Consider the following 16,694-nt stretch of genomic DNA (forward strand, 5'->3'; position numbering starts at 1 on the left):
ATAATAACTGGAATATTATTTACAACTTGCAAACATGTTATGAACGTTCTTCTTTTATGATACTAAAATGATAGAACAGATGTGCTGTCTTGTTTGGTGAACTTGGTAACCGTTCTGTAGGAATTGCTTGTTGCTTGTTATAAACAATTGTGAGAAAGCATTATTTCTGATAAGGCTCTACAAGTGTGTCCAGTGGACTTTGCTGACATTCATGCTGCTGTATGTAAAATTTGCATGCAGAAGATAATAGCATAAAAGAACATTTAGATCATAAAGTGCATTCAAGTATACACATGCAAGCACTACTACATCATTTCTATGAATAAAGTTCAAATCAACAATTTTTCCTATTGACTCCAAATGATTAAAAATCAGATTAAAAATTTGAAAGATGTTATCATCATCTGGTGAAACTAGAAAGTGACACCTGTTCCCTCCCTCATTGGGATACAACTTAATTGCTAAGACTCTTGATTCAGGAACAGTCATGTTGGGAGAACAATGAACTCAATGCGTACCATCCAGTCTCAAAACAACTAGAAATTTACCATCAGAGGAATCTTGAAAAAATCTCAGAATTAAGTACAATAAAACAAAGTGGTTATTCATCTATTTATCAAATTTTAAAAAACAAATTAGCCATTTTAGCCCACAAATTGGTATCAAGAATGATCATTAATTAAATAAGAGAAAATAATAACATAAAATATATCATCTTGAGGTATGTCAGGCTGTATTTAAAAATACAGTATAATAGCATAGCTGGAGTGGCTCAGTTGGTTAAGCCTTGTCCCGTGCACCAAAAGGTTGTCGGTTCAATTCCTGATCAGGGCACACACCTGGGTTTCAGGTTTGATCTCCAGTTGGGCCACATATGGAAGGCAACTGATTGATGTGTGTGTGTGTGTCTCTCTCTCTAAGCATATCCTTGGGTAAGGATTAAAAAAATAATAATATAGTATAATACATGGAGCCTCTATCAAAATTCAATGATGTCAAGCTTTATTGTGATAACTTACAGAGATCTTTATGGAGGTCAGTTCTTCTGGTATATAGATTTTATCTTTACAACTAAAATAATGCTTCTTCAATTTAACTGTTATTTTGGAATGTTTCAACTCATACAGGGGAAGAGTTTAAACTTAACTTTGCATCCTAAGAGAAAAGTTTGTCCTGAAAAGTTACATAGAAAAGATAAGCAAAAATGCTAAAAGTGTTTAAAATAACTTGTTTCGCCCTGGCTGGTTTGGCTCAGCGGTTTGAGCCTCCGCCCACAGTCCAGAGCGACCCAGGTTTGGTTCCCGCTAAGGGCATGTACCTCAGCTGCAGTTTGACCTTGGCCCCAGTTGGGCATGTGCAGGAAGTGGCCGCTCAATGTGTCCCTTTCACATCTATGTTTCTCTCTCTCTCTCTTTCCCACTCCCACTCTATCTGAACAAAAGTGAAAAATGTCCTCAGGTGAGGATTAAAAAAAAAAAGATAACTTGTTCAAATAGTTGTATGTATAAAATTTACATGTCAATAACGACATCAAAACATGGCAATAGATACTATAGGGACATTACTTAGCACTGTTTGAATAACTAGTTCAAAAAAGCATGTTGTTGAAGATGATTAAATTCCTCTTTTTTTATATTTTCTAATTCTGATAGGCTTCTTTTATAATTACTGCAGATTGGTGAAGTGCAACTTCAATTCTTTGTCATTTCAGGGGACAATATGAGGAGAAAAGGTTGAAAGAGGACTGTTTAAAATCAAAACCTGGCCCGGCCGGTGTGGCTCCGTGGTTGAGGGTTGACCCATGCACCAAGAGGTCACCAGTTCGATTCCCAGTCAGGGCACAAGCCCAGGTTGTGGTTCCAATCCCTAGTGGGGGGCATGCAGGAGACAGCCAATTGATGTTCTCTCTCATCGATGTTTCTCTCTCTCTTTTCCTAATATCAATAAAGAAAAAACAATTAAAAAAATAAAATAAAATCAAAACCTGTCCAATCACCAGTCCCAGAAAGTTAAACTTTCTGACCTTAACTTTCTCATTTGTAAATCAGAGACAATAATATTTATCTTGCTGACCAGGTGAGAAAATGTGTGAAACAGCACTTTATAAATAATGTAGGAAGCAATACACAAACATTAGAAACTGTTCTTAAGAACTGTTAACCTCCAGTTTTCTTGTTTTGGGTTCTTTTTTTTTTTTTTTTTCTTTAGAGAGGAAGAGAACTATATTGACAGACCCTCACAAACTGCCTTGACTTTTTGCTTTAAGAAAATGGTATCTGTATATAATCTCTGGCCAGCCTCTACTTTATTACTGTGTTGCTTTTTCTTAACACTACTAACTACATAAGAGTAATTTTTTAACTTAATGACAAAAAGTTCAAATATGAATGAGTCCAAAAATTTTAGATTTGTCTTCTTTCATAATCCTAAAACATTAAGGATATCGAATAATGATAGGTTGGTGTGGACCTTAAGTTAATAGAATGACATTAGTTCAGTCAGGTTGGATGCCTGACTCTTAAAGGTGCTCTTACCTGGTTCCCTGTGAAAATTCAATATGGATAGTTTATGTGTTTTTGATACACCTTGAAATTATCTTACATAAAGTTTGGTTGTGGTAAATTTATTTAAAATATTTCTTTGAAAAAGGTTTGCTAAGTAGATCCTCCAATATTAAAAGAAAAAAGGTATCTCTGTAATAAAAGTAGGAGGATTAATTGTTCATCTGTCATGCCAACTCAAGCTAGGTCTTTATTCCCAGTGCAGCAACATATTTTAGGGCAACAAAGTTCAGAATGGAAACAATGGCCTGTTCAGAAATCATGCAAGTTATATAAGGTCATTTCCTTCAAGTCAGTCTGATAATTTGTTAACCAGTCTCTGACCATGGAAAAGAGAGAGAGAGATACAGGAAGTCAATGGCAGTTGCAGACATGCCGGCTATTGGTTCACATCACAGCTACCTAATGTTGGGCTTTATTTCCTTTTCTTCTTCTTCTTCACTATCATCAACCTGTTGTATGACCAGATCAGCAGACCCATCCTCTACAATCTCCACATATGATCTATTCTCATCTTCACTCAAGTGCCATCTGGAATCCTTATCTCCATCTGATGGCGACACAAGATGCTGTTCAGCTTCCACATCAATGGGGAGGCTGTCTATGCCAACTTCAGCAAGGCATTCATTACAGAGTCTGTAGCGCCTGGTTCCTTCCTGTACCACCTGACCTGTTAGATCAGTCACATGGCGTTTGCATTTTCTGCAGATTAGTTTGCATGCCTGGTGAATCTGTGTAGAGAATTAAATAGTGATAGAAAAGGATATTTAAAAAGCAGGACAATTTGATATTCTAAGTACCAGTTCATAAACTTAAGATGTTCAAAGCCAAGCATTACTATTGAATTAACATCTACTTATCAGGAAAAAATACAGGTTTAGTGATAAATTGATATTACAGAAATATTATATACCACTTTTCTCTCCATAATGGCTATAATGTTTTTATGATTAATATTACCTACTTAGCCCTTGGCTCAGCAGTTGGAGCATCGGCCAGCAGATCAGAGTCACAGGTTCGATTCTGGTCACGGGCACATACCTCGTTTGCAGTTTGGTCCCCAGCCCTAGTCAGGGTCGTGCAGGAGGCAACCAATTAATGTGTCTCTCTCACACAGATGTTTCTCCTTCTCTCTCTCTCTCTCCCTCCCTCCTTTACTCCTTCCCGCTCTATCTGAAGATAAATGGAAAAATATCCTCAGGTGAGGTTAAAAAAAAGGAATTACAGCCCCGGCTGTTTTGCTCAGCAGTTAGAGCGTCAGCCCAGGGACCAATGTGTTGCCGATTCAATTCTGGTCAAGGGCATGTACCTTGGTTTCGGTTCATCCCTGGCCCTGGTCAGGTCATGCAGGAAGTGACCAGTCGATGTGGCTCTATCACATTGATGTTTCTCTCTGTCTCTCTCCCTTCCTCCCTCCCACTCTATCTGATAATAAGTAGAAAAATATCCTCAGGTGAGGAATTAAAAAAAAAAATTGTATACTTAATAATTTCACATATACTTTAATCCAATAATATTTTAATAACTGAGGTAACACAGGACACCTTTTCTTTTGCATTTAACGTCAGATAGAACAGGAGGGAGAGAAGGAGGAAGAGAGAGAGAGAGAAACATCGACTGTGAGAGAGACACATCTATTGGCTGCCACCCACAAGACCCCAATTGCGCCGGAGACAAAATGCAACCGAGGTACATGCCCTTAGTGGGAACCAAATCCGGGACTCTCTGGTCTGCGGGCTCACGCTCTAACCACTGAGCAAAAACTGGCCAGGGCCTTTTTTAAAAAAAAAATTAATATTTTTCCTTTATTGATTTTAGAGAGAAAGGGAGAAGGAGAGAGAGATAAAAACATTCATGAGAGCCCTGGCCAGTTTTGCTCAGCAGTTAGAGGCACTGGCCCGTGGACCAGAGAGTCCCTCGCCCTAGTTGGGGTCATGTGGGTGGCAACCAGTCAATGTGTCTCTCTCACATCAATGTTTCTCTCTCTCTCTTCATCCCTCTCTCCCTAAAAAAAAAAAAGAAACATCAATGAGAGAGAACATCAACTGGCCACCTCCTACATGCCCCACACTGGGGATTGGGCCCACAACCTGACCAGGTATCAAACTGGCGACCTCTTGGTGCGTGGGTCAATGATCAACCTCTGAGCCACACCGGCTGGGCACAAGACACCTTTTCAGAATAATAATTACAAACACTTAATATATGCCATGTACTATTCTAGTGACTTCACATATCTTAATTTGGGTGTAGGAACCTCATTTCAAATGAGTATTAAGTTTTTGTTATTTTGCTAGAGAAAGAAAAAGAATATTGTCCCAAATTTAATTTTATCAAAAAATATTTGTGGTCCTGGCCAGTTTGGCTCAGCGGTTAGAACGTCGGCTGCGGTCCAGAGAGACCCAGGTTTGGTTCCTACTAAGGGCGCGTGTACCTTGGTTGCAGTTTGTCCCCGGCCCTGGTTGGTCGTGCGAGTGGCAGCCACTCGATGTGTCCCTTTCACGTTGATGTTTCTCTCTCTCTCTCTCTCTCTCTCTCTCTCCCTCTCTCTCCCTCCCACTCTATCTGAACAAGAAATGGAAGAATGTCCTCGGGTGAGGATAAAAAAAAAAATTATTTGTGGATAGAGAATTACTTGCCACTATTATTAATGAAAGGTTGATCTAGTAGAAAGAGGGCCCGACTAGGAATTGGAACGCTTCAGTTCTAGTCCTGGTTTTGTCATTTACTAACCATGTATCTTGAAGCAGATAATTTAAAACATTATAAACCTGTCTCCAGGGTGATAATCAAAATATTTAACAACTTATAAGGTACACACATCACTTAAACCAAATAGAAGCCTGGCTAATCAGAATGGATACTGGTCATAAACAATCACTATGGTGGTTCTGCTACATATAAGCCTATTATTATCTCTGCCTACTTCCTTATTATTAATGGGCTACAACTCAGGTTGTAAGGACCAAATGAGTTAATATGTATAAAATGCTTCGGGAGCCCTGGCCAGTTTGGCTCAGCGGTTAGAGCGTTGGCCTGCGGTCTAGAGAGACCCGGGTTCGGTTCCCGCTAAGGGCACGTACTTTGGTTGCAGTTTGTCCCCGGCCCTGGTCGGTCGTGTGGGTGGCAGCCACTCGATGTGTCCCTTTCACGTCGATGTTTCTCTCTCTCTCTCTCCCTCCCACTCTATCTGTACAAAAATTGCAAAAATGTCCTCGGGTGAGGATAAAAAAAAAATAAATAAATAAAATAAAAAAAATAATAAAATGCTTCGGGAAAAAAATTGCAATTGATGAATAATTATGTATTGTAGTTAATAATAAACAACATTGTTCAACAGCTGTCAGAGTAGTAGATTACAGGGTCTAATATAAAAATTATTACAATTAATTGTATAATGCTGAATCATTGTTTACGATATATTCATTTAGATAAAGTCAGAACAGTATGGAAGTAGTCAAACACAAGTAGTCAAGAAAACTAATGTACTCCAGTAAAACATCAAGAAAGTATGGGGCAATCACTCAGTCCAGTTATTACTTCCACTGACCTCTTAACTAGTAAATATTGGAAGTACACAATTTGAGGGTATCCTTATTTCTCCTGATAGAGTAATATTACAATTATCATATGTGGCATTGTTTTTGTTACAAAGTTCTGACACAGATTCATGCCCCCCATTCCAACATAATTATTAAGTCAAATTAAGTAAAACACTATAATGTCAAAATTGAAAATATCACAAACTCGTTATTTAAAAAATATATATATCTTCTAGCTCTGTTCACTGAAACAGTCTAAAAAGAATGACGCCCTAGCCCTGGCTGATTTGGCTCAGCAGTTAGAGCGTCAGCCCGCGAACCAAAGAGTTGTGGGTTTGATACCAGTCAAGGGCATGTACCTCGGTTGTGGTTCGTTCCCAGCCCTGGACGGGGTCATAGCCCTGGTTGGGGTGGTGTGGGAGGCAATCAATCGATGTCTCTCTCACACTGATGTTTCTCTCTCTCTCTCTCTCCCACTCTATCTAAACACACATGGGAAAATATCATAATGTGAGGACGTAGGTGTCCAAATATTGGTTTCAAATTTTATTCTCCACTAAAAGGAACCAAAACACTTTGAGAAATGTGCAGAGTAAAAACATTAAGTTGGAAAAAAATTTACTATGGTAGAGTTGTGTGAAAGATTTCCATCATAAATTAGATTATCCTAAAGTAGATAAATGCATGTATTTAAGAAGCAAAATGATGAAAAATCAAATACATACTGTTCGAAAATGGCTACTTAGATGGTCCAGCCTGCTAAATCTTTTTCCACAAGCTTGACATGGATAGGGCCGTTCTCCTGTATGACAACGAAGGTGGCGCTTTAGGTCTGCTTTCCGCTTTACCACATGTGTGCAGTATGGGCACTTGAATCTCATCCTGGGCAGATCATCTATAAGGAGACAGTTTGATTAAATCACTGGAAAGTTCATAATAAAAATTCTAATAACAAAAGAATCAAGAAGGAGCTGGTGAGCCCTATATTGAAAAGGTAGAAGAAAAGGAGAAGAAAGAGATTAAGACTTGATTGTCAATGTAACCTTAAGTACAGAACTATAACTTCAGTATTGGATATATTTACAGTATGGATAAATTTAGACCGTCACACTTACCTTTTTATTAAATGTCAATAGATACTGAATGTAAAGAGGTAGTACTGGATTTTAAAACTGTAGATACAATTAAAAAATAAAAATACTTAATATTGAAGCTTTTAAGTAACTTGTTTTACTTCTAAGTTTTTATTCCCCTTGTCTTTATTTTTGATACAATTGTAGTACTTTTATTTTATTATTATTATTATCTTTTTTAGAAAGAGAGGAAGGGAGAGATTAGAAACATGGATCAGCTGCCTCCTGCATGCCTCCTACTGGGGACTGAGCCCCCAACCCGGGCATGTGCCCTGACTGGAAATCGAACCAGGATCTCTCAGTGCATGGGACAAGGATCAATCCACTGAGCCACACTGGCTGTGCTTATTATTAAATAGCTTTTTATTCATTTTAGAGAGGGAGAGAGAGAGAAACATCAATTGGCTGCCTCCTGCTCACCTACCACTGGTCATCAGGCCCACAAACCCAGGCATGTGCCCTGACTGGAAATCAAACCCGTAACCTCTTGGTACATGGGACAACACTCAACCAACTTGTAAGCCAGGGCCACTTGTAATATTTTTTTTTTCTTTCAATTTTAATTAATTTATTTTTGTTATAGATGTTTCTCCTTTTTTCCCCCTTGACACCCTCCTCCCCATCCTGCCTCTCACTTGTAATATTTTATTTTATTTTATTTTTTTTATCCTCACCTGAGGACACCTTTCCATTTTTTGGACAGACAGAGTGGGAGGGAGAGAGAGGAAGAGAGAGAGAGGGAAACATCGATGTGAAAGGGACACATCGAGTGGCTGCCACCCGCACGACCAACCAGGGCCGGGGACAAACTACAACCAAGGTACATGCCCTTAGCGGGAACCGAACCCGGGTCTCTCCGGACCGCAGGCGGACGCTCTAACCGCTGAGCCAAACCGGCCAGGGCACACTTGTAATATTTTAAAAGGGATAAATTTCAAAGATCTTTAACTTTTTTCCATTCTAGAATGTAAAGTTCTTTTATTTTATTTTATTTATTGATTTATTTATGGTTAATCCTCATGCAAGAATATTTTCCCATTGATTTTTTTTTCTTTTTTTTAGATAATAATGGAAGGGAGGGAGGGAGAGAGGGAGGGAGAGAATAATCGATGTGAGACAGACACATCAATTGGTTGCCTCCTGTGCGACCCCCACTGGGGCAGAGGATGAAACCTGCAACCCAGATACATGCCCTTGACCGGGAATTAAACTCTTTGGTCCATGGGCCAATGCTGAAAACACTGAGCCAAACTGGCCAGGGCAATTTAATAATAAATTTTTTTTTTAATGTTTTTATTGATTTTTTTTTAGAGAGATGGGAAGGGAGAGAGAGATAGAAACATCGATGTGAGAGAGAACCTGCCTCCTGCATACCCCCACTGGGGATCGAGCCCCCAATATGGGCCTGTGCCCTGACCAGGAATCGAACTGGGACCTCTCAATCCATGGAACAACGCTCAATCCACTGAGCCACACCGGCCAGGCAGTATTATTATTTTTAATCCTCACACAAGGATATGTTTTTATTGATTTTTAGAGAGAGAGTAAGGGGGAGAGAGAGAAACATTGATATGAGAGAGAAACACTGATTGCTTGCCTCCCGTATTTGCCCTGTTTGGGAATCAAATCTGCCACCTTTTGGTGCTTGGGACAACGCTCCAACCAACTGAGCCACACTGGCCCAAGCTAAAGCTCTTTTATTTATTTATTTAAAACTTAATTTTAGGGGGAGAGATAGAAACATCAATGTGAGAGAGAAACATTGATTGGCTGCCTCCTGCAAGTCCCTACTGGGGATCAAGCCTGCAACCTGGGCACGTGCCCTGATCTGAATTTGAAGCAGGACGTCTCAGTCCATGGCATGACCCTCAATCTACTGAGCGACACTGGCTGAGCAGGGCTAAAGCTGTTTTAAAGTAAAGTACAATTGAACCCTGGCAGGTATGACTCAGAGGTTAGAGCATGGGCCCATAAACCACATAGTTGTGGATTTGAATCAAGTCAAGGGCACATACTTCAGTTGTAGTTTGGTCCCCGGACCTGGTCGAGGCCCTAGGGGAGGCAGTCAATCAATGTGTCTCTCTCACATGGATGTTTCTTTCTCTCTCTCTCTCTCTCTCTCTCTCTCTCTCTCTCTCTCTCTCCTCCTCCTCCCACTGTCTGAAAATAAATGGAAAAATATCTTCAGGTGAGGATTAAAAAAAAAATTAAAGTATAGTTGACATAAGGGATCTTTAATTTTTTTATTTGAAAACTCATTCAGCCCTGGCCAGTTTGGCTCAGCAGTTAGAGCATTGGCCTGTGGTCCGAAGAGACCCGGGTTCGGTTACCACTAGGGGCATGTACCTCGGTTGCAGTTTGTCCCAGGCCCTGGTTGGGTCGTGTGAGTGGTAACCACTGGATGTGTTCCTTTCACATTGATGATTCTCTGTATCTCTCTCCCTCCCACTCTATCTGAACAAACAAATGGAACAATGTCCTCGGGTATTAAAAATAATAATAAAAATAAATAAATAAAACTCATTCAACATGTTAGTTGTGATTGGAGACAAACCTCATCAACTTAATAGCTCTTAATTCAGCTGTTCTTTACTAAAGTTAGATTTAAATAACCTAGAACTATAAAAGGACAGAGCCCAAATAAAGGATGGCTTTATTGATGCTGTTTTTAATTTTTATTTATTGATTTGAGAGAGAGAAACACCAATTTGTTGTTCTACTTATTTATGCATTCATTGGTTGATTTAAAAAAAATTTTTTTAAATCTTTATTGATTTTTAGAAAGAGAGGAAGGGAGAGGGAGAGAAAGATAGAAACAGAGAGAGATAGAGAGAGAGAGATAGTAACGTTGATGAGCGAGAATATTGATTGGCCGCCTCCTGCATGGCCCTCACTGGGGATCAGACCAACAACCTGGGCATATGCCCTAACTGGGAATCGAACTGGTGACCTCTTGGTACATGGGTCGACGCTCAACCACTGAGCCACATCAGCTGGGCCATTGGTTGATTCTTGTATGTACCCTGACTGGGGATCAAATCCACAACCTTAGCACAGGGGATGACATTCTATCCATCTGAGCTACATGGCCAGGGCAAATTTATTGCTGTTTTAAAATGCAACAAAGATTTCCTAGTTTTTGTTTTTGTTTTTTTTTATCCTCACCCGAGGACATTTTTCCATTTTTGTACAGATAGAGTGGGAGGGAGAGAGGAAGAGAGAGGGAAACATCGATGTGAAAGGGACACATCGAGTGGCTGCCACCCGCACGACCAACCAGGGCCGGGGACAAACTGCAACCGAGGTACGTGCCCTTAGCGGGAACCGAACCCGGGTCTCTCCGGACCGCAGGCAGACGTTCTAACCGCTGAGCCAAACCGGCCAGGGCGATTTCCTAGTTTTTAATGGTATTTGTTTGCCTTAGTCAATGGTTAAAGTTCAGCAGAATTTTCAGTCAGCTCTATAATATGATACAACTTCATATATTTTCATGTTAGTATCCTACAAGAAAATGTGATTAGTAAAAATCAGGTTGCTATTATTTTAAAATATTCTTTTGAAATTTAAATGACAACATGGGAAATGTGAATACTGACAGGCTAGTTAGTGATATTAAGAACTTGTTAATTTTGTGTAGGTACAATAATGGTACTGGAGTGTGGTTTTATTTTTTTATTCTGTCTTAGGAACACATTTCGAAATATTTACAGATTAAAACATACGATATCTGCCCCGGCTGGTGTGGCTCAATGGATTAAGTGTCGTCCGATGGACTGAGAGATCCCAATTCGATTCCCAGTCAGGGCACATGCCCGGGTTGTGGGCCAAATCCCCAGTGGGGGTCATGCAGGAGGCAGCTGATCAATGTTTCTCTCACATCGATGCTTCTGTTTTTTTGTTTTCCTTTATTGATTTTAGAGAGAGAGGAAGTGAGAGGGAGAGACAGAAACATCGATGAGAGAGAACATCAATTGGCCACCTCCTGCATGCCCCCTACTGGGGATTGGGCCCACAACCTGGGCACGTGTCCTGACTGGGAATTGAACCAGCGACCTCTTGGTGCATGGGTTGACGCTCAACCGCTGAGCCATTCTGGTTGGACTTACAATGATGTTTCTCTCTCTCTCTCCCTTCCTCCCTCAAAAAATCAATAAAAATATATTTTAAAAACCCAATAATATATGATGTCTGAGATTTGCTTTAAAATGATAAAGAGCGCCCTGGCCGGTTTGGCTCAGCGGTTAGAGCATCGGCCTGCGGTCCGGAGAGACCCGGGTTCGGTTCCCGCTAAGGGCACGTACCGAGGTTGCAGTTTGTCCCCGGCCCTGGTTGGTTGTGTGGGTGGCGACCACTCGATGTGTCCCTTTCACATCGATGTTTCTCTCTCTCTCCCTTCCTCTCTCTCCCTCCCACTCTACCTGAACAAAAAATGGAAAAATGTCCTCGGGTGAGGATGTTAAAAAAAAAAAATGATAAAGAGGGGTTAGGAGTAGAGGTACATATGAAACAAGACTTGCCATGAGTGGAAAGTTGTTGAGACTGGGTAATGGGTACATGAAAGTTAATGATACTATTCTCTTTACTTTTGAAATTTTTCTGCAATTAAACATTTTAAATATATAATCTAAATCTTATACTCTGCAGGAGTTTCATTTTATCCTAACTTTCCTTTAAATTCACATGTAAACTATTAAGCACATTTGCTAAGTGATTAATTGGGGAGAAGAACTGGATGATATACATTTCTAACTTCTGTTCTCTACTTCAGTCTTAAGGGATGAGGGGCAAATTGCTTTGAAACTATCAACCTACATGATCTCTCTGCATTTTGCTATTATCATAAAGATGAGCTGTCTCAAGTTATTGTACACATGAATTACAGTATCAATGCTATGAGTTAAATGTTAAGTTTTAAAAAATTATGTATTTATACCATAACAAATTCAGATTTAGTCTAATTTCTTTTGGATACTGGGGTCTATGAACCTTTGCAAATATGCATGGTTGCTCTATTTAACTTTTCTGTGTAAAATTACTCTTCCCAAGTGAATAGTCAGAAAAAAGTAAACTATTTTTTTTTTTTTGCTGTTTTTTTTATCCTCACCCGAGGACATTTTTCCATATTTTGTTCAGATAGAGTGGGAGGGAGAGAGAGAGAGAGAAACATAGACGTGAAAGGGACACACTGAATGGTTGCCACCTGCATGACCCCGCCAAGGCTGGGGATGAACCGCAACCAAGGTACGTGTCCTTGACCGGAATCAATCCCGGGACTCTTTGGTCAGCGGGCTGATGCTCTCCAGCGGTTCTCAACCTGCGGGTTGTGACCCCTTTGGAGGTCGAATGACCCTTTCACAGGGGTCGTCTAAGACCATCGGAAAACACATATTTCCAATGGCGATTCATAACAGAAGCAAAATTACAGTTATGAAGTAGCAACAAAAATAATTTTATGGTTGGGGGTCACCACAAAATGCGAAACTGTATTAAAGGGTCGCGACATTAGGAAGGTTGAGAACCACTGCTACTGCTGAGCCAAACCGGCCAGGGCCACTGTATTGTTTTGACTGTCATCAAATTGTTCCAATATCAATTTAATTAAATTAAAAAAAATATTATTAGATAGAGTGGGAGGGAAGGGGGGGGAGAGAGAGAGAGAGAAAGGGAGAGAGAGAAATATCGATGTGATAGAGTCACATCGACTGGTTGCCTCCTGCACGACCCAACCAGGGCCGGAATGAACCACAACCAAGGTATGTGCCCTTGACTGGAATCGATCCCATGACCCATTGGGCTGACGCTCCAACCGCTGATGCAAACCAGCCAGGGCAATTTAATTCAACATTTTAAAGTTATGTTTTATGAAATAAATTTTATTAGAAAAATTTAACTTTTAAAAAAAATCACTTGGTGCCCTGGCCAGTTTGGATCAGCGGTACAGTGTCACCCCGCAGACCAATGAATTGCAGGTTCGATTCTGGTCAAGGGCACATACCTCGGTTGCGGTTTGTCCTTGTCCCTGGTCAGGGTCCACGGGAGGTAACCACTTGATGTGTTCCTCTCACGTCAATGTTTCTCTCTCTCCCTGTCTTCCCTCCCTCCCACTCTATCTGAAGATAAATAGAAAAATATCCTAGGGTGAGGATTAAAAAAAAAAATTACTTGGTTCAACTGTCCATAACACCTATAAGGGCATGTTGAGATAGGCTTGATTTATATAGGAGTATTGGACCCTGAGTGAGGGGATAGTCTCATTTTGAGTACCTGGAAAACTTCTTGATGTGACCTCAGGGCCTTGACCATACTGAAAGCCAACAGGAGTAGAGTCCATTTCAGCATCAATTTGTGGTTGTTCTTCAGACTGGGAAATGCGGCTGGAAGAATCAGATGTTCGTGCTTCTCGCTTGCTTGACTTATAATGAGTAATTTCAGAAGGCTGTGACAACTTCAAATGTTTGGACTTTTTAATGGAATCTTTCCTTTGTTCATGCTTGGCCAAGGGTTGCTGTGTGTTCCTTTGGGAAGTCGGATGGTAATTATACTTATTCCAAGATTTCCCACTTATTACACCTGTTCCTTGATCTGGGCTTAGGTGAGAATGCGGAGAACTGCTTTCTTCTTGCCAGCCACTGCTATAAAAAGAGGAACGGTCTATACCATTAGAATTGGCATCTTTATCAGAGAGACTGAAATAGCGATCTTTTTCTTTCTCACTAATGTCTAATGAAGATTTAATAAAGGTCTTACACACACTAATGACATCAGTCATCTGAAGGAAGCTAGCAGCTGACATCACTTCTATGACATTCTGACCAGTAAGAGAGAGTTTGCCGGAATAGACGAAGTCTAGGATGACTGTAAAAGTGTCAGGGGAGAAAGCCTGAAATGTCGCTGTGGTTGGCTGACTTGTCTCCTTTGAGTTCTGAGAAAGCAGCATTTTAAAGTAGCCACTACTGGCAAATAGTACATTTCGATGTGCTTTGAAGATCTTCCCTTCAACTAGAATACTGCAGTCACAAAACACATCTTGCCGCCGCTGCTCATTCAGTTGCTGCAAGAGTTGAGACTGATGAGAGGAGATCTCCATTCTGAAGAGAAGACACATGTGGTTATCAAACACAAAATAACACTGTTTTTCTAAGATGAATTAACTGTAATTATTATCAAAAGCCTCTATCTTTTTTCCATGAAAACCACTTTCTGCTTAAGAGAATATAGTCTCCAAGACACAAAAGATAATAGGTTTCAGAATATCATTTAACACTGTACTATCAATTTTTAGATTTTGAGATAATAATTTGTACAGTCACCAAACTTTATTGAGCATCTTCTATAAATGAGGCCTTCTGCTATATGCTGAACTGAACAAGCTTGATTCTTGCCTTCATGTCGTTTTCAATCTAGAGAGGAAATCAGCCATTAAACAAATATACTAAGTTATAACCGACAGGCTAAGTGTTAAGACAGAAAGAGGGTGCTATGAGAAATATAAAAGGATAAACTAGTTTAAACTGGGAGGGAGCGGATTAGGGAATATCTCTCTGAGAAGTAATATTTAAGCTGAGACCTCAAAGACGACCAGGATTAAGCCAGGTGAAGAATGAAGGGAGAAGATTTCTGATTCCAGCAAAACAATGGTCTGGAAAGTGCTGAAACTTTCCTGCCACAGACCTCTAGAGATGCCGGCTGAAACTTAACCAAAACTTTAAAAACGTGCCCTGGCCAGACTGGCTCAGCAGTTAGTGTCGGCCTGTGGACCAGAGAGTCCAGGTATGGTTCCCACTAAGGGCACATATCTTGGTTGCAGTTTGTCCCTGGCCCTGGTTGGGGTCGTGTGGGTGGCAGCACTCGATGTGTCTCTCTCACATCGATGTTTCTTTCTCTCTTCCTCTCTCTCCCCCTCCCGCTCTAAAGATAAATGCAAAAAAGTCCTTGGATGAGGATAAAAACAAAATAAATAAATAAATAAATAAAAAATAAAAACGTATGGCTATGCTTGTAAGAAAAAATATGAAATTTCAAGATGCCAGACATGAAGAGGGACCCAAGCTGGAACAGCAATGAGGGCTTGGGTTTTTGTCAGTAACATGTTAGATTTTGTTAGTAACATAAGGCAGTGATTTTCAACCTTTTTTGTCTCATTGCACACATAAACTAATTATTAAATTTCTGCAGCACACCAAAAAATATATAATTTTTCCTGTCTGACAAAAATATAGGTATACTAAGTCCGGCCGGTGTGGCTCAGTGATTGAGCGCTGACCCATGCACCAGAAGGCCGCCGGTTCAATTCCCGGTCAGGACACATGCCCAGGTTGTGGACCCAATATCCAGTGGGGGGCTTGCAGGAGGCGGCCAGTTGATGTTCTCTCTCTTCAATGTTTCTATCTCTCTCTCCCTCTCACTTCCTCTCTCTCAAAAATCAATAAAGGAAAAAAAGAAATTTTTTTTTAAATATACGTATAATTTTGATTCATTCACACTGAATGGTTATTGTGTTGGCTGTTGTTATTTTTTTATTTGACAATCTAAGGGAAAAGAGGTCAGTGCCCCTGATTAAATAGTCAGGCATTACATATATTAGAAATTCTTGTGGCACACCAGTTGAAAATCACTGCTGTAAGGACCACAACCTTAACGAAAAGGGACTAGTAAATTTTGCCTATAAGTCCAGAGAAAAAGTAAAGAACGTTAGTCTTTGCAGGTCCTTGGTTGGGGGAAAAACTGTCCTTAGGTGAGAAATAAAACCCAAGATTGAACCTTTTGAGGTTCTGGAGTCCAAATTTATTTTACCTGTTTGGTGTGGGAAACCTCAAGCTGAAAAATTAACAAGAAAATGAGTCCTGGGCTGGTGATACCCATGGAGCTTCCTGCAGAAACAAATGCAAAACTGCTGAGGACGGATGCTCTCAGAACCCAAGCCAGGTGAGCAACACGCTCTGCTTAAGCTGGACTCAAAATCATTCCCCTTTACACAAAGTGGATCATTTCCAACATCATACCACCAAATAGTCTAGTATTTCCTATTGTAAGAACAAACAAATAAGCAAACAAAACCTCCCCTTGATTTCACATCTACCTCTGGCTACTACTCCATTCCTCTGTTCCCGTTACACAAAATTCATCGAAAGAGTTTTTTTGTTTTGTCATTTTCATATGCTGTCCACTTTCCTCCCATTCTTTCTTGAAATTAGGATCAGGTTTTCATCCCCATCCATCAAAACCATTTTTTAAAAGATCAGTAGTGATTACAGGCTGTTAAGTCTAATGGTCACTTCTTTGTCCTCATGTCACTGGTGCAGTGCATCACTGTCATCTTACAACACTCGCACTCGACCACCCTCCTTCGTGGCTCTTCTCCTGTGGGCCACTCCTTCTCAGTATCCTTTGCTGCTGCTTCGTTTTCCTACTGTCTTTTTTGTTTTCCTTTATTGATTTTAGAGATACAGAAAGTGAGA

General features: G+C 40.3%; 1 protein-coding gene across 1 annotated transcript; it reads right to left on the reverse strand.

Moving 5' to 3' along the window:
• Positions 1 to 2,769: 2,769 nt before the first annotated feature.
• ZBTB8A (zinc finger and BTB domain containing 8A) lies at positions 2,770 to 16,098 on the reverse strand. Its single transcript, XM_036256343.1, has 4 exons — positions 16,030 to 16,098; positions 13,501 to 14,324; positions 6,829 to 6,998; positions 2,770 to 3,292 (listed from the first exon to the last, which is right to left on the reverse strand). The coding sequence occupies exons 2-4, from the start codon at positions 14,321 to 14,323 to the stop codon at positions 2,960 to 2,962; spliced, it is 1,326 nt and encodes a 441-aa protein (XP_036112236.1). The 5' UTR covers position 14,324; positions 16,030 to 16,098; the 3' UTR covers positions 2,770 to 2,959.
• Positions 16,099 to 16,694: the final 596 nt, after the last annotated feature.

This window comes from Molossus molossus, unplaced genomic scaffold (genome assembly GCF_014108415.1).
Source record: "Molossus molossus isolate mMolMol1 unplaced genomic scaffold, mMolMol1.p scaffold_m16_p_12, whole genome shotgun sequence".
Classification (NCBI taxonomy): domain Eukaryota; kingdom Metazoa; phylum Chordata; class Mammalia; order Chiroptera; family Molossidae; genus Molossus; species Molossus molossus.